The sequence below is a fragment of the Conger conger genome, chromosome 13, assembly GCF_963514075.1.
Source record: "Conger conger chromosome 13, fConCon1.1, whole genome shotgun sequence".
NCBI classification, from domain to species: Eukaryota; Metazoa; Chordata; class Actinopteri; order Anguilliformes; family Congridae; genus Conger; species Conger conger.
In genome coordinates this window covers 16,723,114-16,747,652 of record NC_083772.1, presented here as the reverse complement: position 1 = coordinate 16,747,652, position 24,539 = coordinate 16,723,114, and the positions used below count along the sequence as shown (strand labels likewise).

The 24,539-nt window shown below is 41.4% G+C and overlaps 1 protein-coding gene across 3 annotated transcripts in view; it reads right to left on the bottom strand.

The window, feature by feature from the left end:
* Positions 1 to 24,539, bottom strand: part of lsamp (limbic system associated membrane protein) — an 883,637-nt gene that overhangs the window by 249,614 nt on the left and 609,484 nt on the right. For 2 of the 3 annotated variants that reach the window (XM_061216949.1, XM_061216951.1), the window contains exon 1: positions 17,865 to 18,299. In XM_061216949.1, the coding sequence (XP_061072933.1) occupies positions 17,865 to 18,019 (155 nt within the window). In that variant the 5' untranslated portion in view covers positions 18,020 to 18,299. Of the gene's footprint in view, positions 1 to 17,864; positions 18,300 to 24,539 lie in introns of those variants that run through there. The other variant, XM_061216950.1, reaches the window with a different exon arrangement.

The following is a 24,539-nucleotide window of genomic DNA, read 5'->3' as shown; positions in this document are numbered from 1 at the left end:
AAAAATAGCTTTTACCATGCGTGAAGATACGAGGACCTGAATAATTACATTATCAATGCCAGTTAAAGAAGAGCACAGAAGACGTGAAGACAGAGCAGCATGTTGTGGGAAGATGCACCGTGTCAGGTTCAGCGTATCCTACAGCGCGCTATAGCAGAAGGAGTGTTCGCGTCCAAACGCATCACCGTTCGGCTGCATTCTGGGAACGGTTAGCATGTGAATAATGTTCGGCAGAACCCTGGGTCCACGGTGCCTTGGCAGGTGCCATCAGCCTACACTAAGCCATTTAGAGGCTGATTAATTCTGCAGAAATTAACTCAGGGAGCACGGATAAGACGGATAAAGACCTGATTTCCTGCACTGCCGCAGATGTGGGACCAGAGCTTTGGCAAACACTCAAGATGAAAGATGAAAGAGAGGGAATAATGCGAATCATTCTTTCATGCATTTTATCACCATCATCATCATCATCGCTCTTCAATAATAACAATATTTTCATGCAGTATTTTAATTTAATCGCACATAACTACCAGTTTACTTACAACTACAGATTTGCCGCTGACGCAAACTGATGCACCTGCGTGACCATGCATGAATTAGCCCTGAGTGCTCCCTGGATGGAGGGCGTCTGAGAAGCAAATTAATAGGCATTCAGAGTAGAGAGCCCTAGTTGTGAGAGGCCTTAAGTGAGCTCTGTGGATGCCTGACACACACAGAGTACGGCCTTGTACGCGTCCCAGGAGAACCGCCAGTACCAGTCACCTCCACGCTACAGAAACGCAAGCTTGGCTTCACCCCCTTCCCGTGCCAGCTTGCCACCCAAACCTGCAAGCCAGTGTAATTTCTGGGCTCAGTGACTTCAAGCAGACAGCTGCAGAGGAGCCGTTTGAGCTTCACGTGGGCAATGACGCGATGACACAACAAAACAGTCAAATTAGAGCCAGAAACCTTCCTGATTAAAACGCCTTCAATCATTCATCCGCAGATCTCCGATGATCCAGGCTTTTTTCCCTCGCAAAACAACCCTGACACATCAAGTCTTACACGAGACTAAAGCTGGGAGATCACAAACGGAGATGCTGACATGAAAAATGGGGGAATGAAACAGGAAAAAAAAAAGAAAATGCTCTGAAAAATAGATTGCAACAGTGCTGTAAAACTTATATGATTAATGATTGTCACAACAAAATCCTCAGGCTCCTTTCTTGGCAAAATCAATAAAACATGTATTTCATCAAACCTCCAATGCTGATTCTTAGCTATCCTGATTTCTGTCAAGAAATATATGCATTTTTTATGCTTATCCATTTATTTTATTGATAACTACAAATACAGCATGGCAGTAGCACCCTGCTCTACACAACTGTAACTATCAAGCAGTTCAGCCTGCTCAGCCTTTCAGCTTAGGTCCAATTCCTAGGGTTCCTGAAATGAGTGAGAAATAAAAACAAGATAAAAGAAGGCACTTTCCATTTTCAAATTGGCCCATGAGTGCAGGTACCTCTCTCATTCTCTAAATCAGCCAAACCAAGACCAGATTTCTAAAGTCCCATTTCGGTTTACCAGAATCCGAGGTCCAGAGACATTCACCTCTAACAGAAAATGTCGGACCAAGAGATATTATTGTGCTGAAATGAAATTTTGCTGCATCCCAATACCTTCACATTTTTAAGTGCTATTTCAAAACTGTGTGTTGCTTTCTGTTCAATGTTAAGAGATCTCTAAATTATTGAGCAACCAGTGTCATTTTTCTTCTCTGTAAAAATGTGTCTTCTGAGACAGTACAGTACAATGTTACAGTGCAACACATAGTGAAAAATAAAGGGCCAAGGGAAGACCCTTGAGGAACTTGTGTTTATAGGTCCATAGGTCCATGTCAAATTCATATTTAGCATTTTGTACAGGTTTTGGTGCACATAATAGTTGTCCGGGTGTTAGATTGGATTGGTGTCAGGCCAGTTCCTTCATAAAAAATGTTCATGAGTTTCACATAAAATACTACGGAAAGATTGTGCAGAAATAAAGAAACAAAACCCTGCTGTGTGTAAAATATGTGCAAACACTGCTGATAAATTGATAGATTTTTGTTTATTTGATCGTAAATCTTCTGGCTTCTGGCAAAGCTTTTTCAAAACTTTTTCAGCTGGCAGGATCCACTCCAATCTGGCATCAGCACCATTCTTGGCTGTGTCTGCCACAAATACATCGGCAAAATATACAGGTGTAATTTGTCATGCAGAGGACGAAGATCAGGAGGAACTGCAACAAAAACTGGGCTCCAATTTGAAAATGTTTGTGTATTATTGTTATTATTATTATTATTATTATTATTATTATTATTATTATTACGGCAGTGCAAACTGTGGGTGGGTGATAGCAAGTACCTAAGGCATTTAGGCATTTACCCAGATATGGTACCTACCAAGTTAGGTTAACAAGCTTAACCCCAGCTGCGCCGCACAAACACGCACACACACAAGTACAGAAGTATGTGTGTGTGTCTGTTTGTGCATGTGTGTTTGTGTGTAGGGGGATGGGTATGAAAGTGTGTGTGTGTGTGTGTGTGTAGGGGGGTGGGGGGGGGTGGGCGGGTAGGTGTGAGAGCGTGTGTGAGCATGTGTGCAGGGGTGTGTGTGTGTGTGTATGTGTTTGTATGCGTGCAGGCAGGTCTGTTGGTTCTCCTCTTCTGCACAGTGAAGTACAATTAATCAGAATTCAAATGAATACAAGATAAAGGTCCTTTGATCCGTCTTGCTTGGTGGCTCACATAATGCATTTGGCCACACACACACACACACATGCTTACTTGCTTACATGCTGACACACACGCACCTACCCACCCCCACACACACACACACGTGTACATACACACACACAAACACACACACACACACACCCCTCTACATACACACAAACACACACACACACACAGATGTGCACATTCAAACATGCGCACTGAAATGAAGGTAACACAACCCTGCACACACTGGTACTGGAAGCAGACAGGGGAAATGAATGGTTAAAGAAGCAGCTGATGTCTGGGCAGAGTGAGAGAACAGCCACCACGCTCTCTGCACGCCGCCCGCCCACCGAATGTCACCCGTCCGCCCCCAGCAGAAGCAGCCGCGGTGCGTAAGGGTAACGCGTACGGACACCATCGCTGCCTCCGGGCTCTGATGACGGTGGAGCGGGGAGCCCTGGTTTCCCCTGGGCTCCAGTGACCCGTGGCAGACAGCGTGTGTGTCCCGGCCTGCCACAGAGCCCGATCCCTCCTCTCAGGCTCCTTGTGGCACAGTCATTAACGGACCATCTGTCATTCTCAGTTCACAGGGATCGACCGAGCTACACCGTGGGCCAAGGGCACAGCTTCTCACAAACAGTACCGGCGCGGTGATTTTCCACACACCAATCGGGCTCCGCCAAATAATCGCCTCTTCCAGTCCTGTTTGTGCGCCGTCGTGATACGAACTGCCCCCCACACCTGCCGCCCTCCCCCCCCCACGCAATCAGTGTGCGACACAGCGGGGGGGGATGACACCTGAAGAGCTCCATGGAGACTGCAGCCCTTTGATCAGGAGCGCAGGATGGAGCTGTCAAAGGGAACAGCCAGCGGCCCCTCCAATCCTGCCACCGCTGCCGGAGAACACGCACTTTCTCAGGGAGGAGTCACTTCACACTTAAGCCTACTCAGGCTCCAGCTGCAGGGATTTGGGCATGCCAACTAGCCGTGGAACCACTGTAGAGCCGGGGGTTGGTCACCAGCTCGAAGGGCCACTGAGAAAAAATAACTAAGACTCGCTATCAATACGAATGCGGGCAAAGAGTTCCACATTTTGGACACAAAAGTGTTCTGGGGAGCTTAAGACACCCGACTGACAGAAAAAATCCAACCCCCAATTGATCTCTGGAGAGAAGAAAACAAATTGTCAAAAAGATGACAAATTATCCAGGGTTGAACGATGGCAGTTGCTGCGATGTTAATACTTAATAAAAGCATTTGTGGATTGTCAGCAGTTCAGTCACATCAGACAACCTCCTTCGGGCTGCGGCTCTGACTGAGAGTGGAGGAAAGCAATTAAAAAGGAAGGCATTGTGGGATACAGAACTACCAGGGCTACAAAACAACCTCAAGACTCGAGAGCCATGCATCATGAATGAAGAGTTTATCTCTGGAGGGTTCTGATGAAGAACGGGCTGAGGAGACTTGATCGGGGTACTTAAAATGCTGTCTTTGATGCCCACGTATAAAGCCCCAAAGTTTCTTTCTGCTGTCACAAGGAAAACAAGAATGCGATGATGAAAAGGAAGCGTGGCAAGAGGCAATGCTCATAAACAGACCTGTGCAACACTCCGCCCCACAATGCAGTGGGCCCGGCCATCCTTCACAGGTGCACCGGCCCAAAGACAGTGTTTTTCTGGACTTTTCTGTGCGCAAGTGTGTGTGTGTGTGTGTGTGTGTGTGTGTGTGCATGCGTGCGTGCAAGTCTGTTGGTTGAATGAATCAGAATTATAATGAAAACAAGATAAGGGTCCTTTGATCCATCTTGCTTGGTGGCTCATATAATGCATTGGGCCACACACACACACACACACATACTCACATGCTCTCACACACACATGCTTACATGCTGACACACACGCACCTACCCACCCACCCACACACACATACACGCACACACACACCCGTGCATGTAACACACACAGACTAATTCTTACACACTTGAGTTAACCTACACTTGTGTGCTAAGGCCAAAAACCCTCTGAAGGAGTTCAGCACTCCAGAATTGCACAGAAATATGTTTGAATGAGGAAATAACTGCTCTTGAGGCATCTGATGAGAGACACTGGGACATTTGTCATTCTTAGTGCTCTCACCTGAAAATATAGGGCTAAATATAATTATGTTATCCATGTCATTACTACACAATATGTAATAAATATATAAATTATTGTTACTTACAGGTGCTGTAAGATATTGTATTATATGAAAAACTATATATCTTTTTAATGTAAATGTATCCTTATGTTTTCCACAGTCCATATATTTACAGTATATTGCAGTATAATTACATTATCATCGTGGGATACAGCGCAATGCCCACACAACCCAAGGGAGCAGCAATCTCTGTCTGTTCTGATTGCAGCCATAATTCTCCACCCAGAGATGTGTTTTGAGAACGTACATTGCAGTTTGCTGACATGTGCTTGTTCCTAAGCAGCAGTTTCATCACGTTACTCTTGAAGAACAAGCATAGCAAGCATGCTAGGCTGGTATTGTTTTGAATACGGAATTACCCGCAGACATACCTTCCAGCTAGGTTTTTAATTTCCCCATATACAGTATATATAATATAAGCCATGTCTGAAAATCACACGTAACCATCAATCATTTCGATAGTTTTCATAAAAAATAATAACATATAGGCCTGAATCCAATCAACAACTGTCCTTTTACAGGGATAGCATGAGCCATTTCCCTCACAAATGTAGTTTGGTCATTTAATTGTTGTGCTCACTGACCTCGTTGAACTAAGTTTATGAGGAGAAGAATAACACCAAATTAACACCTGCACTGATTTTCAGCCTTTGTCATTTTAAAGGCCTATAGCTACACTCCTGCTTAAACACTAATTACAAATAAACACATAACTACATACAGCACATAAATCCATATTTACATATGGAAAATGTTACATTTTAAATGTTCGTATCTAGTGCAAAACACCTATAGCAGAGTTGCAGTTATTTTAAAACAACTTCTGTGTTCTGTAATGCACTGAAACCACCTTTTCATCTCTGAAACCTCTCGGACATTTCAAGCAAGCAAGGGAGCCGTAAAAAGAGCTGTAAAGCTGAATGATTCAGACTGTACTGCGAGCCCATCGCACTTCTGCAACATAACATTCAGTTTTAGGAGAGAAAGCAACCTTAGCGGCCCTGGCTGTGGGCCAGTATACCACGCAGGGTTAAATATAAAAGCTGGATGCTTTGAACCGGGCCTTAAACCAGCGCTTACATGTTTCATTATGATAAATGTATAGCCTCATTAGTTTTTGGAATTACATGGAATGCAGAGCAGATGCTGTTTTTCAGAGAGAGTCTAAGGTGAACTGGGGATGAAGAGAGAGAGGGAAAACAAGAGTAACAGTAGTGCTCTAACTAGCACCCACTGAAGCCAGTCTCTCTGAGCAACAGGACTTTTCTTTCATCGATTTTCTTTTTGGCCCATTTCTTACCAATCTACAAAATGGCCCAAAATTGTAATTGTAAATCGAGTAACCAAATAGCCCGGGAGGCCACGGAGGAGATGTGCACAATATGGCCTCCGCTGGGTCCAACATTGAGCTGCTAGTGCTGATGGACATAGACAGACAGACAGACAGACAGATGGAAGGATGAGGCATGCTTCCAAATGCCAATAAAGCAGCTGGTAACACAGCCATCTACCTGCTTATTCACTCAGCAGTTAATGACATGCCCAGCCAGCACTTCTCAAGCAGAGGGGAATGTTCCAGTGATGGAATTCATTTCAAAATACATAAATAATGGCATCGTCATTGGCTAAATTATTCATAGGAATTTGTTTCTGACACAAATATAAAACGCATACATTGTTAATGAATAAGTCATTGAGAATGATATTTTTGTAAAAGTCAATAAAGGAAGACTGTTGTGATTAGCAGTTAGCAGGATTATTTAGCTACAGTAAATTCCGAAAATTTGTGCAGGTCAGTTTAATGTTTAATGAAGCCATCAGAAAATATGCAAAATATTAGCAGTAAAACATTCACAATGTGTGAAGTGTCACAGAAGCATTACACTGGGCTGGTGCAGGCCTTCAGTGCACATATAGGGATCAGACCATCCATGAACTCACGTCATCCCTGTGACATGTATACAGTGCACACTGTGTCACTTCCCTCTGCAGCTGCACTGTTAGCAACAGAATCCACCGTTCCTTATGCAACAGGAAATGCTACTCTCCACTCTCAGTAAGTTAACGGTATTTAACTGGAGTGTATTTGTAGGCTTTTCAGATGCCTACAAATACAGATGGTTGAGATTGACACTAGGTGGTTGATGTTAAGTATAAGGTACATGCCATCATGCATGGCTTTAAAGTTACAGTAGAATAGGACATAGTTGTAGCCTATGCAGTATATAGATTTTCACCAAAACTTGTATGGCATTGGTACATGATATCAGACCTTCGACAACATTTGGCACAAGAATCAGCCAAGGAAAAAATAGTATCAATGGTTACCATTTATTCAGCAAGGAACAACAAGCTTTAGGGAACAAAGAATCTTTTTTTTATTTTAAAGTTATGAAACTATGAACTGAAACTGATGTGGCCCTTGCCAGAACAGCACCGGACAGACCTCTCAAGGGGGAACTTCCATGTTGACTTTAGTTTTGTGGTAGGTACTGAAGTCAACACAACAGAAAAGGGCAGAAAGTGCAGATTTAGCATAACCAGTGTGGTCAGAGCCATCATGAATGAGCTCAGCATTCCTTCACCCTCGCAAGCTGGAGAAAGAACAACTTTTCTTTTGTCAAAGTTTCACATTTCAACAATGCTCATTTGTTCTGTGTGATTCCATATGTTTCTGTGCTGGAATGAACTCATTTAGTAGAAATGAAAAGCAGAATAATTAACATGGAAATAAATGACAGCCAAAGACTGGAGCAATTTCTTCAATGAATAGGTGAGAAACAATACACTACACTTGTGTAGCAACTGACAGCTCTTATCGTAATAAGACAGTTCATTTTAGTAGCTGATAAAACAAAAAAATAATAAAATAAAATAAACTAAATTAATTGGCATGGCTTCAAAAAGCCCTCCTCCGCACATACTGTTGCTTACTTTGACTACACATAAAAAACTGAATGATGCACCACTCCAACAGGGGTTGAAAGTGAATAATTTAGGGGCAAATTAATAATTCCTGAGAACAAACGTTTCTCCTGAAGTCGTATCTCTTTCCCTCGTGCAACACCACTGAGAGTTTCAGGTTGCTGTGCAATTGACTACAAACCAATAGTGGATATCCAGTCAGCATATTTGACTTATTAGCATAAATGTAAGCAAGTACTCCATTTGCCTATTTGATTAGCTTGATTGAAATGACCATTTGTATTTCAGATGTTTTACAAATCCATGCCAAGGACAGTGGAGAAGAATGAACAAATGAGCAGAATTTGACTAAATATAAGCAAGCAGTCCATTTGCAGCCTGTAGTGTAGTGGTTAAGGTGCATGACTGGGACCCGCAAGGTTGGTGGTTTGGACCCCGCCACGATCTACAGAGCTGTTGGGCCCTTGAGGAAGGCTCAACCCCAAAGGGGTCAGGATCTGGTCCTATGTCATTTCTCCAGGGGGAATTGTCCCCTGCTTAGTTCAATCAACTGGTAGTCGCTTTGGATAAAAGCGTCAGCTAAACAACATGTAATGTCACGTAACGGACTGTGACTGTGATTTAGGGAAGGCCTTAGAGCACAGAGGATCAGAGAAAATCGCAGCAAGGCGAAGGCTACGGTTAGAACCGGGGGCGGGGGGGCGCAGTCGGCTGTCGGCTCACAGCTCCATCCCTCCCCTCCTCTGGGTCTGACAGCAGTGAACTGTCATCACAGAGTTTCAGATATAACCCAGCTGAGCGAGGAACTAGTGTACGCTCTTATAAACAATAGGCATAGGTGTCTTTCTCGAGAAAGCAAGGAAGCGGAGGCTGCCCTTTCCTTTTCTGAGAGAGATTTCCAGTGACCCGCTCGGTTTTTCTAAACTCCACTGTTGAATATGAATGTGCGGTAATGATTGTTATTCACACACCGGCGCTACCTGAGGGGGCGGTGTGCATCAGCCGCTCACCTCCACTCCACGAGAGGACGGTTCAAGTAGATAAAACATTTCATCGCTTTTAGATGAGGGGACACACGATCCAAAAAACCTTCTCCTCATTGAACCCGTCCTGCACAAGCTGCATGGGGGCGGAGGAGCCGCAGCCAGGAGAGGCAGCCACGCGCACGCTTTTATTCTGAAAAATACAGCTCCTCTGTGTTTGTATAAATGATGCAGTCCCTCCACTGACTGCAATGCATTATGTACACTGTAGAACAGGAGACAGCACGAGATTATGAAAGCACAGAGGACTGCGGGGACGAATAAAAGCCTGCCACGGGCAGCTGGGGAGTGTGCACTTCTACATCAAATTCACTTACACTGTTGGTATTGTTCCCAGTTTTATACACCCAATTAAAAAATGTTTACGAATACTGGACACGGGCAGAGGCAGGGAAAATATAATTGGAATCTCGACCAGGATTCAATCAACATTTGTCCTTAGCTTTGGCTCAGTAGAATTAAAGCTCTCCGTTTTTTTGAAACAAGTTTTAAAATATACATCTCGCTGATTACAAAACTTGCCAAACTGTCTTTCTGAAGTGAAAGAAAATAACAAGTCTTGAACTGAACTCAGTCAATACTTCCAAGAAACGATTATTTTATTGCCTATTCTACTGCACATTTATGAAAAAAGATCCTCACCTCCCCACAACACCTGACCCGCACGCACGCACGCACGCACGCACGCACGCACGCACGCACGCACGCACTCACACTCACACTCACACTCACACTCACACTCACACTCACACTCACACTCTCACACACACACTCTCACACACACACACACACACACACACACACACTTTTCTACCTAAAGGACCTCAGCTACCGGTGCCTTTTTTCTTTTATTTTCTTTTCAGATTCTCACTCAAAGCCAAAGGCCAGTCATCAATTTTAAAATGTTCCCGTCTTTGACTCAACCCAGAACCAAATATGACAAAAAGGCAGATGAATCCTCATGTATACCAACATTCCCTAATGTATACACATCTATTATTGTTTAATATTTGCTCTCCCCTATTACATACTGAATTCCTGCCCCGATGTTCTGAACAATCTGAAAAACAGGGAAAAACGTTTCCTGTTCAACCATCTCTGCCTTCCCCTGTCCTGCGGAATATCAGGTGCACATGTTTAACTGGACTTTCCACTCACGTTTCCCCCTACCTGTATTCTGGCTTGAAAGACTGCAGTGGGGGTGCACAGATGCACGCTTGGGCTGGAGTCTCACTGAAAACAAGCTGTGTCCCATCATGTAAAACCATGGAAACAATCGGCCTTCATACAAAATTACAGCTCCATGGAGTTCAACCAAGAGGACAAAAATGGTTTTGTGCAATATGGACTAAATTAATTCAAGCAATGTCATTGTATTGCAATTTGGAGTGTTACATTCAAATTAATAATATTAAGGCAGATTAAAATAATATATGTGGTTAAATTCATATTCAAATATCACCACATTTAGTAGCCCATTACTAATGAATTGTAAATACTGTGTGCCTCTGTTATTACAACAGAATCCAATCAGCACGCTCCAATGTTTTTTTAATGGACATGACCAGCCTCAAAAGAGTCAGAGGCTAGTTACTGTTAGCACCAGAACGCACAGCTTCAATGTTTTTTAATGGACGTGACCAGCCTCAAAAGAGTCAGTGGCTTGTTACTGTTTAGTATCAGCATGCACGGCTTCAATGTATTTTAATGGACATGACCAGCCTCAAAAGAGTTGGAGGCTGGTTACTGTTAGCACCATGGCTTCAGTGGCATGAGTCCTTTTTAATAACCTGTATACAGCAACTGAGTAAGAGTGGAGTTTATAGCTTAATTTAATGTGCATTCTGTGAAACCTATATCTACAGTGTATCTGTTAATGTTACATAAAAGTCTCAAAAGCTCTGAACACTATTATGTGTGTTTTTCTCGATTAACAAACAGGTCAACCACTCTTTGGCAAAACTCACACAGTACTGTTCCCTTTGTTCAAATCATACAATTTTCAACAGAGTAAAATCAATGTAATCATTAAGAGGCAACACTTTACAACTTTGCCTCTGAATTGCACAATTGGCAACAACGGCTTGAGCTGGAAACGGAAGTGAAAGCTGCTTATTGTAGTTTAATTTCTGTAGACCAAAAGCACAGATGAAATGTGGCCCACGGTCGGGTCTTTAAGCGTGTGCCTGGGCCTGCTGCTCTATACAATCCACACTTCCATTTGGGGATTTCAGCGATTGAGATACTGAAATGAAACCCCTTTCAATGTACATGCCGCTGACGTACTACTTTATAATTACAGTCCTCTGTGCCTTGTAGAACTGAATATTTGGTTTTTAAAAGGAAAAGGCAATGGAGTGGAAACTCACAATTTCCATCTGTGGGCGGGGGTCAGGATTAACTATTTTAATTACACTCAGTTCGACTTAGCGTAGACCATCCTTTTTCAGGTGCCACTTTCGATTTCAAGTGAGGATGTGCCTATCTCAGATACGTACGTGCAAGTCTGCATAGCTGGAACTGAGTAAAAAAATCAGGATCCGGTCCTATATCATTTTGCACTTGTATTCATCCATAAGACAAATCAGTACAGCAACTGAGTGATAGTGTGCAGTGTGGAAGATAATTTATTGCAATTTGGCATCGGTGTTTGAATTACTTATAATGTTATGCAGTTGGTAGGGGCACAGTCTGTAAGCTGTATCTCTTTCACAAACTAACACAAAAGTACCCCACAGCTTGAGCTAGTTTATGGTAGACTTCTACTCCAGTAACCTGCAGAGAGCCTTGGCAGTAATTAATGGTTCCATAAAACAAGCAACTTTCAGTTAATTCACCAGGTCCCATTCTTTACACTTTTCATCTAGCCCTCCTTCTTTAAAATAACATTCATCCCCAGTCTAGCCACACTGCAGATCCTTTAGAAACATAGGCCCCACTTCTCCACTCCCCCTTTGATCCTCCACAAAAGTCAGCCCTGCTGTCCAGGCTACAAATTTTACAACAGGAGGGGACAAGACACTTGTGACCAGGGCTACATTTTTATGGAGTACTCAACCAGATTTTATTGGGGCCTCTCACTGTTGATTCTTCTAAATCAAATTTTAAATCCTTTTTTAAACTCTCTAACCCTATATAACTAATTCACCAGTATTGCTGTCTTTATTCTGTTTTATATGTTGTGTAAAGAGCTTTCTACACCATTTAAAAATATATTATAATTATTATTATTATTATTATTATTATTATTATTATTATTATCAAACTGAGGTGTGAGATTGTGGCTAAATAGTTTGGTTACCCTAAACAAAGGAGATTGTTGGGGGAGTGCTTTTCCCCAAAATAACCTTACAAGGTAGACATCAGTTAGATTTTGAATTGTCAGCATGTTTTCAGCTGTAGAACTGAAATATGAAAATAAGATTTCAAACCGGATATTGTAATTGCCTGCAGGGGAAACAGAAGCATTTGATGGACATGTTGCAAACAGTATGGCTCAGTGAAGGAGCAGTTTCACAGTGGGCGTCATGGGCATAGGCCGGTCTAGACTGTGAAAGATCGCTGAACACATTCACAACGCATTCACGCAAAAGGAAATAAAAGTAACTCTAAAAACATTCCGAACAATATGGAGTGAAATCTGAGATATCCGTTACAAACTGCTTTATCCCTCGTCATGCTTGCTTTACGTGTGTTTTTTCCACAAGTTTACACGTTAGCTGAAATAACTGCTATTTCTATTAATATATTAAAAGTAAAACTGAACTGCCTATGTGCCCAGCAGAAAAATATGAATAATGCCATAGAGTGCATTACAACAGCATAACCCCCAAGAAGGATAACATGGCTGCTGTCTGCGGCAATTAGAGTAGCTTATTGTAACATTGGGGAGACCATTTCACATGAATCTCCTCACAGGAATAGAGTGAACAATGACCGATAATCTATCTGGAATCCGAGTTCTGCCTTCACCCAACATTTGTCACAGAAAAAGACAAATAATTCACTACCATAATTTTTTCTGTACTGGACTGGGTCTTCACAACCTAGGAGGAAACCCCAAGTGGAACAATTATAGAAGAAGAGATTGTGATTTTGTAACATAAATATGATCAATTGTGCATATTAATATAAACATACATGGCCTCAAAAAAATCATATGTTCCCACATGCAATTCTATCGAGAAATAGCCCTGGAGGCGGGCTAAACCTTCCTTAATATTTGCGTGTCTTCAAGTAATTGTGTTATTCAGACTTAACAATATAACCTGTAAAGAAATCAAAGTGTTGAAGCCATTTCCTTGGAAAGCAGTAAATGCACTCATCATTCAAAATGAAAACATGTATTTTTTTGTGAACAATTTCAACAAGAGGTTGAACAGGGAGGCAGAATATAATAGACACAAAATACGAATACAACACATAAGAAAAATAACAGTAACTATATAAATAATTAGATAACCCTTAAGCAATGCTTAGCCTCTGAATTAGGGATGGGCATTTTCAGTATTGTCATGGTTTGGTTAACTGCTGACATTCAATCGATAACCGATAGAAACTCTCCTGTAATATGGCTGCACAAGCATGCTGTAATAGTCTGGACCCCAGCTACAACAATAAGAGTCAAAGCAGTCTATCAACGGTAATATTTAAAAACTTTGCAAAGGCATGACAGTGAAAAGGGGTGATTGCATGAAAATGGCTTGCTGGAGTACAACTAATGCAGCCAGGGCACATTGGAACGGTGTGTTATGAATGCATCAGCCACAATAACTTTTAATGTAATGTTGTATATTCCATGTAGACCATGCATTTATTCAGTCCAATTTAGCACTCGCTCTCATAAATTTCTTCCGAGACATCAATTTCATATAAATGGTGGACGTGGTTAGTACAGACAACATTATAGACCATTTCATTCTACAATTTTCAGAATCAGTTTCACTCCCGCTGCATTCGACTGAACTGTAATCGCCGGGAATGTCCTAGAACTGTAGCGAGTTCTGGTCACAGCAAAGACATGCATCTTCTTTCTGGAAGAAAAATATTTTGAATGTGTGTAGGCCTACATATGTGTGTGTAGGCCTATATATTTTTTATATCTTTTTTTTTTATTCTCTGAAAGCCTAAAGGCTATGTCGTCTGCAATTTTGCACGTGATGCCCTGTAAATTCGGTTGGATTTTGATTGGCTGTCGTTCATACAGCTGAAAAAAATCACTCTGAAAATGATTCCAGCGATATCATTCGTCACTGTCATTGTTGTCATAGTTGTGGTGTGGACCACAATCCACTTGAGCTAGAATGTTTTTTATTTGGTAGCCAATTGTGCCCTATCTATTCCAATTGCCCGTGTGTTAGCTAGGGATACACCGCCTACACCCCGTCCCTCGGCGGCCCGGATGGATCAGGTGATCCTGAGAACGACACGCCTTCTCCAAGCCGCAACGTGCCGCCCGCGATTCATGATTGCGAGGTGCCCGGGGTGCTGTGGTATGCACCGATCTCACTAACCCCCCTTTGCGCTAGACAACCTCAGCTTTAGCAGGATCAGGACTCGAACTCCGGTCCTCGGTGTGCTGGTGTGTCATGTTTCTTTATGAAAGAAACATATTTCTTTTGAAAATCTTTATACTGTTAATTTTAAACTTTTTATCAACGGACATTTTGTTTGACACGCATGATAAAAAGCCAATATCATGAGACCGATATTGTAACGGTGAGTGACAAACACTCGTAGTCTGCCGTGATACTCTACAAGCCCAAAGGGCTGAATGAAGCCGAGTTATAAAAAGAAAGAGGACTCATCCACTGAACACCCCTCCAGTAGTTCCTGAAAAGAGAGCAAACCGCCTTTCTTAAATATATCGCCAGGCACATGAATATTGCAATCCACCAGGGAAAGGGAAACACAAGGGTGTGAGCCTGTTAAAAGCAGGTTAATCCTGCACATAGTGGAGTGAGTGCAATGCTGGAGACCATTTTACGGGGGGCACTTTCAATCAGTCTGTTTGCTGGATATACCATTGGGATTGTAAAAAATATTTGATCATGCCATTGTTTTTGCAACAATGGATCCTTATGTTGTAACAGGTGAACAGGTGGGGAGAAGTGAGAGGAAGTGACAGTGCCTTTTTAAGTGTGGGAAAATTACGCAGTACCGTTGTACAATATTATGGAGGATATTTTTTGCATACTAAAAAACACAGAATGTACTGAACAGTAAGCAATATATTTTGTAGACTACATATTTTAAGGGCACAGTAGTTAGTAGGCTGTTTCATCTGTGTTTTTTGGTGAAGTTTGGATTGGATTTGGATTGATTGGATTTGTTGTTGGATTGCTTACCCACTGCAGAAAAAATTCCTGCCATTTTTATTTAACAGGGCAACGCAACTTTGCAGTTTCTGTGATGGATTTGCAGTTTCTGTGATGGATTTGCAGTTTTGGTGATAGATTTGCAGTGTCTGTGATGAATTTGCAGTTTCGGTGATGGATTTGCACTGTCTGTGATGGATTTGCAGTTTTGGTGATGGATTTGCACTGTCTGTGATAGATTTGCAGTTTTGGTGAAGGATTTGCAGTTTCTGTGATGGATTGGATAACAGGCCTCAGAGACTCATCAGTTGCTAATTGGACAGTGTCTTGAAAGGTTCAAACAAACTAGGATCCTCCTGCATCCCGTTCATCACCCTCCTGGTGCTTTCTCCTTTGGCTGCCCTCAGGAGTTCTGGAAGGAAGGCGCCAGCACATACAGCATGGTAGTCAAGCCACACCGACACTATTTACTCAACTAAATCACACTGGATGGGAGCAGGAGCTCAACTAGCAGGCAGTCATCTCCTACAAGTGGTTACATTATCGTCTGACAGTGCAAAACATATTTTACAGACATACCTTCATGAAAAACTTAGTTGATAGCCAGTGAAAAATTTTAAACGTACAGTTATTCTTTACATATAGTTCCGTTGCAATGCAATGAAAAGTTCTTAAATTATGAACAGCTGGTGTAAAAGGACTTTGCACTTTCCTAACCTTATTCAAGTTGCATAAGACAACAAAAATCCCAGAATGCACTGTTTAACCACTCCTTGACTGCTTTTTGAATCTAGTCCTTTTGATACTGCCCAGTCCTTGTGAATCCTTATTATTTGAGGTTTTCATAAGGTGCTGTGCCATTATGCTGGTAGATCAGCTATGAGTGTTCAGATGGAGCACTCACAGTCAACAAGCAGGAGCACCACTAGGGAGATTGGGCCCCAAAACTCGAGGTCACCCCACCCCTGGCAATTACAGCACAATGTTGTAAGAGCCCCTGACCGCGAGGGCCCTTGGAATCATCCTAACCCCTCCCGAGAGACACTCAGAGACAAAGACCGAGGTTCCTAGCTAAGGTCGCTGATTACTCACTTATTCTGGCTCTTGATCCTGACGTCTACTGTACTTCTGTGGAAGACACACATGTGCTCGCTCTCTAAAATTCTGCTTCATTCCTTATTCTAGTCTATTCTAGTATATAACTACAAGGAGGGTAAAAAAAAAAAAAGATTCTACTAATTCAGATTTTAAGAAATATATTTTCAATAATAAATAAATAGTTCAGATATTTTTCAAGACAGGACAACCACCAATACATGCATTTAAATGTGGAAATTCTAAAGAATGAGTGTACATGAATATTTAAAAAAATAAGGGGGGGCACATATGTTAATGTCAGAGCATGACAAATCTGTTAAAAAAAAGTACAGTATATTCTCCCTTCTCCCCTCCCCTTATGTTAACCTTGGTGTTCAATGTGCATATTAGACGGTTAAATCAAGAGCATTCCACAAACTATATTAAACTTTAAACTTTATATTTTCGCAAAGGCAGCATTTACAGCACACATTGCACACCTTCGCATGTGCAATGTACTGTAAACGAGCCATTATGCTAACCCTAAAACTGCCCAGTAATCTTGTTGTTGCTACTTTAATCTTGTCAATTGATGTCATCAAAGCCCCGCGACAAGAATGCAGTGGCACACCACTCACTCGCTGTGGAACCACAGACAAACATTAATGTGCCTGAGCGTGTGCGGACACACATCGTCATGCAATACCTTAACTGTCCTCAAGGTGGATTATTTTTTGAATGTATCATGTCATTTATTTGACAGCGAATTAAATGCTGGCAGGATTGATGTTGTATTGCCATTTCAATGGTAAGATGTGAATATTGTTTGGATCACTTTCAATTACCTATCTTAAAAATCATTCTGGTACCAGTACAATATAAATACACATTTTTTTAAATTCGTAAAGCCATTTAATCTCTGGTTTAAGTAGTTTAACATACTTTTAGCAGTGCAATGCATTTTTAGCAATACAACATAAATTGCTAATTCACTAAACGTCGCAGTAAAAGAAAGCCTACATTTACTTAAGCAAGTTACGTTATACTCTACACCACAAATCATGTTTGTAAAAGAATATATATATATATATATATATATATATATATATATATATATATATATATATATATATATATATACTTTCACACAAGTGAATCTAAATGAATAGAAACAGAAGCAGTGCATCCGATCAGCAATGCACTTTTGTCCGTGTATCGCCCACTGAAATAAATACTGGCGGACAGGATGCCACGCATCTCCAAAAGGATGCGAAAACACCGAGAAGCCTGCAGCATGCAAATGCGCCACATATCACCTGCGATGTTTCGCAAACTTGATAAACCAAGCACAAATGATGTTCCTGTTTCGCGATAAATGAGTGCTCAACTAAATTGTGTGCTATCCCCGTAAAACATTTTAACCCACAATAATTATACTAACTCAAAACGTGCGTGCGCGGGGTTTTCTGCGAGAGGGAACTGGCACCATGACCCCTTTGGAAGCAAAACACGAAAGCATCACAGTTACTGTAGCTGGGAAAAAAAGTGAGTCTTGCAGGATCCTACCTGATAACTGCTGTATCACCCTGGCGAATGGTTATGTTGTCGGTGGTTCGCTGCATATCCACACTTCGGACAGGGAGCCCTGTTGGAATAAGACACAGTAGTCTGAATAGGGCAGCCTGAATCTGCCTCCGACAGGATCTCCTTCCAACCATCATCGTGCGCGTCGTCGGAAAACGATGGACAGTAGATCCAGGAAAGTATCTGCACTTTGCAAAGAGAGGTCGAAGTCCGGTTCCGATACTGCCAGCTACTCCACAACAATAAAGATGTTCGGGAGTGTTTACACAGAAGACGATAAACACCAAAAGAAAAATGGCTTAGATGAAAAGGTAGATTCCGTAACCCTTAGCAAACAGCGTATCTCACTAAAGCCTTGCTCGTATATGAGGACTTCGGAGAGATTAGTGGAGCGCTGTTCTTGTGAGTGTGAGAGAATTCAGCTTTCCCCTCCCTCCCGCTCTCTCTCTCCCTCCCGCGCGCTCTCTCTCCCCTCTCTCTCTCCCTCTCTCTCTCTCTGTTTCCCCCACCCCACTATACATCGCCCTGCTATACCCCCCCCCCCCCCCCCTTTCGAAAATCTGATACTCCCTTATTGGTTGTCACGACAACAGCACCATCTGAGGTTCCCTTTCTACTAAACAGAACAGCGGCTGAAGACTCAAAGAACAAGGAACGTTTATTCTGGTAATTTGCGCGGTTGAATCTGAAGCCGATTATACGTTTGCAACCGTAGACGGAAATGTATTAGCCTTTTAAGCAAAATATGTAACCGAATAATGGAACAAAATAGCAAGTTATCATTGACCACAGCGGCGAGCGCCACATAACATGCATCCAAGTTATCCGTAGGCTACTTCACACACCCAAAGATAAACGTAAGCTACGTTCTCCTGGTGAGAGCTATTCAACTTGTGGGTGAAATGTCCTGATTTTCTGCCTGTTTAATTGTACCGCCGTGTACTTTTCCGGCGGATTTAACTTGATGTTTCTGGGTGTCAGATGAATTTTCAGATTGCATCTTTGTGACAGGGCGTTTTGTTGTAACTTACGGAGCACCTCCGACAGCCGCTAGCCGATCAAATATGAGAGCTTGGGAGACCGCATTGATCTAGCGTCACATTCCGCGCATTTACTCAAGGGAGGCGTGTGGCATGGTGCAATTTTATTGTCTCTTTTGGGGAAAATAACAGTCTAATCTGTCTCGGGCAGTGGTGTCCAACAGTCACTGAAACGCGTGTCCTATATCAGTAAAAGGTTTTATTTTCTTAAGGTTGTGTTTCATTATTTCTCATTCAGAGGCTTTATTAATTAATGTTCCATCTTCATTTGGCTATTTGAATCACTACATAATGTGTTAGTCCGTTCCTAAATATTTTAACCCTGGAGCATTTAAACTGGGTATGGTTACAGTACTCTGTTCTAGAGTCAACAGCCATTTACAAAAAAAAATTCTGATTAGGATATATACAGATATACAGTGTAGTCCATAAGTATTTGGACAGTGGCACAATTCTGTACCCCCGCATTTGATTTGAAATGAAACATTGAGTTTGAGGTTTAAGGACTGCCAGTTTTAATTTGAGGGTAGTTGCATCCATATTGGATGAGCAAATTAGCAGCCCTTTTATAATTAGTTCAACCATTTTACAGGACCAAAGGTGTTTGGATAAATGAACATAATCTGAAATAGACTAAATAGACTAAACTATATTTGGTTGCAAATCCCGTCTGCATAGACAATGGGCATAAACAGATGCTGGGTATTTTCCAAGGGGATCCTCTGCCAGGTCTGTACTGCAGCCATCTTCAGTTCCTGCTTGTTTTGGGGGATTTTTACCTTTTGTCTTGTCAAGTGAAATGTTCAGTTGGATTCTGGTCAGGCGATTGACTTAACCTGTCAATATCATTCAACTTTTTAGCCCTTGGTAACTCTCTTCATTGCTTTAGCAGTATGTATTGGGGGTTTGGTTGGATCTGAGCGGATGAGATGTTTCTATATAGTTCAGAATGCATCCTGCTACTGCCCTCTGCAATTACATCATCAATGAAGACAAGTGAGCCAGCTGCAGTAGCTGAAGTTCCTTTCTTTCTCCACACTTTCCTCTTTACATCACTTTGGTCCAAGGTTAATGCTCACCTGACCAGTCCATGAGACTTTGTTCCAGAACTTCAGTTTTTATGTACTTTTTTGGCAAACTCTAACCTAGCCATTCTGGTCTTGAGGCTTACCAGTGGTTTGCATTTTGTGGTGAACCTTCTGAGGTTATGCTGGTGAACCTTCATAATAGTCTCTGACACATCTATGCCTACTGTACATCCGGGTGGGTTTTCTTAATCTGTTCGATAGTTAAAAAAGGGGTTTCCTTCATAATTGAAAGCATTATTTGGTCATCTACTATTTCCATGGTCCAGTAATTTGCTATTACTGCGCTCACTAGTACATTCTTGCTTCGTAATAAAGTACCAAACAGTTCATTTTAACATGCCCAATGTTTTGGCTATGTCCTTGATCAATTCATTCTGATTTATGATTCATGATGGTCCTTACTGCCATTAACACTTCTTTGGTCCTTATGCTGAGAGACAACAGCAACAGACTCCAAATGCAAATGCCTCACCTGGAATCACCTCTAGACCTTTGGTTAGGTTTCTTCTGCATGAATTAATGATGCCCACACCTGCCCACGAAACAGCTGAGCAGCCAACTGTCGAATTATGTTTGGTCACCTAAAATGTTTTATACTATGTATAAAAAGGGTTGCAATTCCTACAGGGATCATTTGATAAGGATTTAAATACCCCCCAAATTAGAGCGGACAGTCTGCACTTCATATCCATCAGTTGCCAAAACAATAATACATTCTGTCACTGTAAATACAAATACTTACGGACTGCACGGTATATTATTTCTTACAGTTAGATTCCATCTGCATTGACCAGTGCCCGTTCATGATTTTGAGAATTTGAGAAGTACCAATCATAAATAAATTAAAGATAATAATATAAGTAATATCACTGTTTTAACCATAATGACTTTAAACAGCATATTGTGACACAGTATGAATAGTACACTGTATAGCAAAGTATATACCTGTGTGTTAATTTGATGCAGTGTGCCTACCCAAGAAATAAATGGGGTACTGTGTTAATTACTTTGATTAATTCACACAAAATATAATTCCAGCATCCCATACACACACACACACACACACACACACACACACACACACACACACACATACATACACACACACACACACACGTCCCACGTGACTACAAAAAACAAAAATGGCATTAATGGTGGGGGCTACTTGCATTTACCATTTACATATAACAGCTGAATATTTTAGCTGTAACCATTGTTGTGCTATTATATACAGTATATTCTACATTTGTATATCAGCAAAGTCGGTCAACCTGTCTCTGGTCTGTGTAGGAGGGAATTCTGATTGAAGCCCATTCCAAAAACCCACCTACAACATGTACCTCACACCAGAAATAAAAAAGAACCACTAAAACCAAAACTGCATCACCACTACTGATTTTTTTTTTTAAAGAAGTAACGTGGGGAGTAATGTCAATGTAGTTTGGGTGCAATGGTATTTTTTGACTGATGCACATATGCTGAAGCATTATACATATCTGACATTATTCTTTCTTAACAGATAGCACAGCATGTTTCTCAGCTATAGGCTAAACCTTACGTTGTGGCATTCCATCGGTGGCAGAAAAAACAACTTCAAGGACTGAAGCCAATCAAAAAAATTAATCACTGCAACCTTTGTGTGTGAGCAGAATGAATCAGAAAATACAGCAATAAAACTACACACATTTAAGCATGTATGTTAAAAAAAGGAACTCTTTATTCAAATAATTGTTGTTTTTGCGCAAATGGGGTAATTGATGCGTGTTGTTCTGTAGTATATTGTTTTAAAATTAGCCCAGCTGTGGAAAGCAGCAATGTCGAAACAAAACCACAGTGCATTATTTTAGCAGCTTTTCCCTTGTATGTACTGCCAGCTGCAATTTGATACAAACTATACTTTCAAAACAGAGACTTCTTTTGGCAACTCACAAGTTTACACTGTCAATAACTGTAGAAATTGCGTGCTCGTATGCATTCCTGCATTGTTAGGGAAAGGAAAAGCACAAGGCAGCAGGGTGACTGGAGGCTGCCCAGAGTAACGTTAGGTAGTTAGCCAACTGCAGTTTGCTTTCAGCTGAATAAGGACTTTTTAAGCAGTCAGAAACTGACGTGGACCACGTCATGAACAAGTCATTTCAGACATGTTTCAGTATGACAGCTGGTGCAAGGGAGAAGCAGAGCAGCTTCTTTGAGTGCATTTACAAAGAGAATCACCAAGGCAGTGGAGGCGATAGATTTGATTGGTCAGTTGTACCTCGTGCCAGTAGGCAGTGGTGTAGCCTTTTTGGGGAGGCTTCAGCCTATTCAGGGGTATTCTGGGGGAGTGTATGTTTGGGGGCATGTATATTGCCCCTGTAGCTTCTGAGTGTTTGAGGACAGCAAACGTCTAGGCATAAAAGGTGGATTTTAGTGTAAGTTCATTACTAGTACGCAAGTACTATGCTTTAACTTTGTGCAGTTTTGGCTGTTGCAATAGCCTATTTCGCTAGCCGGCTAGCGAACTTCAAGGCTCTGCAAGGCTCTCCATGGAAAATTAATGGAATCTGTTGCTTTGTGAGCACCTTTAGGGAGCCACTGGGTTGGCTGGCTTTAGCACTTAATTGCTTAGTTAAAGCAGTTTGCTTACTTGGGTCTGAATGGTTTGTTGGGTTTTGAAGTGAAAACATAAACAAGCACATCTGCGACTCTCAAAACCAAATTTAAGGACTGGATTACTGGATTAAGGACTGGATTAAACAGCTGTACTACTAAATTTGTAGAATTTGCATTGTTATAATAATCAAAATACAACAAAATATGTTATAATTACTCAATCGGCAATGAGCAAAAGTTACTTTTGGTTCACGAGAGGTACTCTGTACAATATTCTTCTTAATTCTGTATCCCCAGACTGATCGAAGCTGACAGGAAGGTGACAGTAACGCAAATAACCACGCATTACAGTGGTATGCAGAAGTGCATCTCTGAACACACAATGCGTGGATAGGCTACAGCAGCAGAAATACCTAATAAAGTGCTCCCTGAGTGTATGTCCAGAACAACCACAAACTTCTCAGACTTCACAGAACTGAGGGTCTCTTAACTTGCTGTAGAGATCGTAAAACTATGCATTTAAATCAAATGTATATCACCTATTCAAATGTATATCTCTCTTCTCGCAGGAAGGACAGTTCTGACACATTCTTATTTAAACCAGGACACTGCTGATATAATATATTGGAAAAACTGTGTATATAATGATGTATTTAAAGATTTTCTATATGTTATGATAGTTTTTGTGTAAAATCACCTTTAAAATGACCGCAGTGTTCAGAATTTGCATAGAAGTTGGGAAACCTCCACAAAAGGTTATAATTAAAAGTAAGATATTTCTTTCGTTCTTTCTTTTCTATCTTTTTTTGCAATGAGGTACAGGCAAGTAGGATGCATAGGTTAAACAAACATCATGGAGTCAAGTACTGAAGGCATTTATGAATAGCATTGTTTGTGATAATTCTTGTGAAATATGATAGCTTGAGAAACCACAGGTAATCTGTACAGAGCTGACTCTCTGTCACAAAAGGGTTCTTGGTGGCCATTTTGTGGAGGAACTTTCAGTTCTAATGGATTTTAGAGGCATCACACTCATTAATGCTCTAAGGAGTGAACACCAACCAGACATGAAATCAATTGGATTGCAGGACAGACTATATTAAGATAGTCATAAATCCAAGGCCTCGTTTCTGTATCGAACTGCAGTTGCCAACATTGAAATGCAACACTCAGAATGATGTGGTCTACATCATAACATCAATTTTGGGGAAATGAATGGAGAAATGAGGGTAGTGGCCTACCTCGTGCACAGGATATGCCTGCTATAGAATTGGTGTGCATATATGAAGTACGTACATTCTAATGCCTCCGTAACACAGGTTACACATTAGTGCTTCCACTCAATTACTGTGCATGCCTTTGAAAGACTTCAGAATCCTTATGATACATTGATATGTACAGTATGTACACTCTGTGAGCACTTTATTAGGTATTTATTAGACTTATTTTTTAGACTTCTCCTGCTGTTGCCTATCCACTTAGAGTTATGATTTGTTGTGTGTTCAGAGATGCTCTCTGCATACCACTGTTGTAATGTGTGGTTATTTGCATTACTGTCACCTTCCTGTCAGCTTTGACCAGTCTGGCCATTCTCCTCTGATGTCTCTCATTAACAAGGCGTTTCTGTCTGCAGAACTGCTGATCACTGGATTTTGTTTAGTTTTTTGCACCATTCTTTGCAAACTCTAGAGACTAATGTGCATGGAAATCCTGGGAGATCAGCAGTTTCTGAGGTACTCAAACCACCCTGTATGCCACCAACAATCGTTCCATGGTCAAAATAAATTTTTTCCCAATTCTGATGGTTGATGTGAACATTAACTGAGCTCTGCTGCCACATGATTGGCTGATTAGATAATCGCATGAATAAGTGAGTAAGTGCTCGGTGAGTGCGTACACATTCTGACAAGTAGTCTAAAAGGACAGGCAGTCTAACC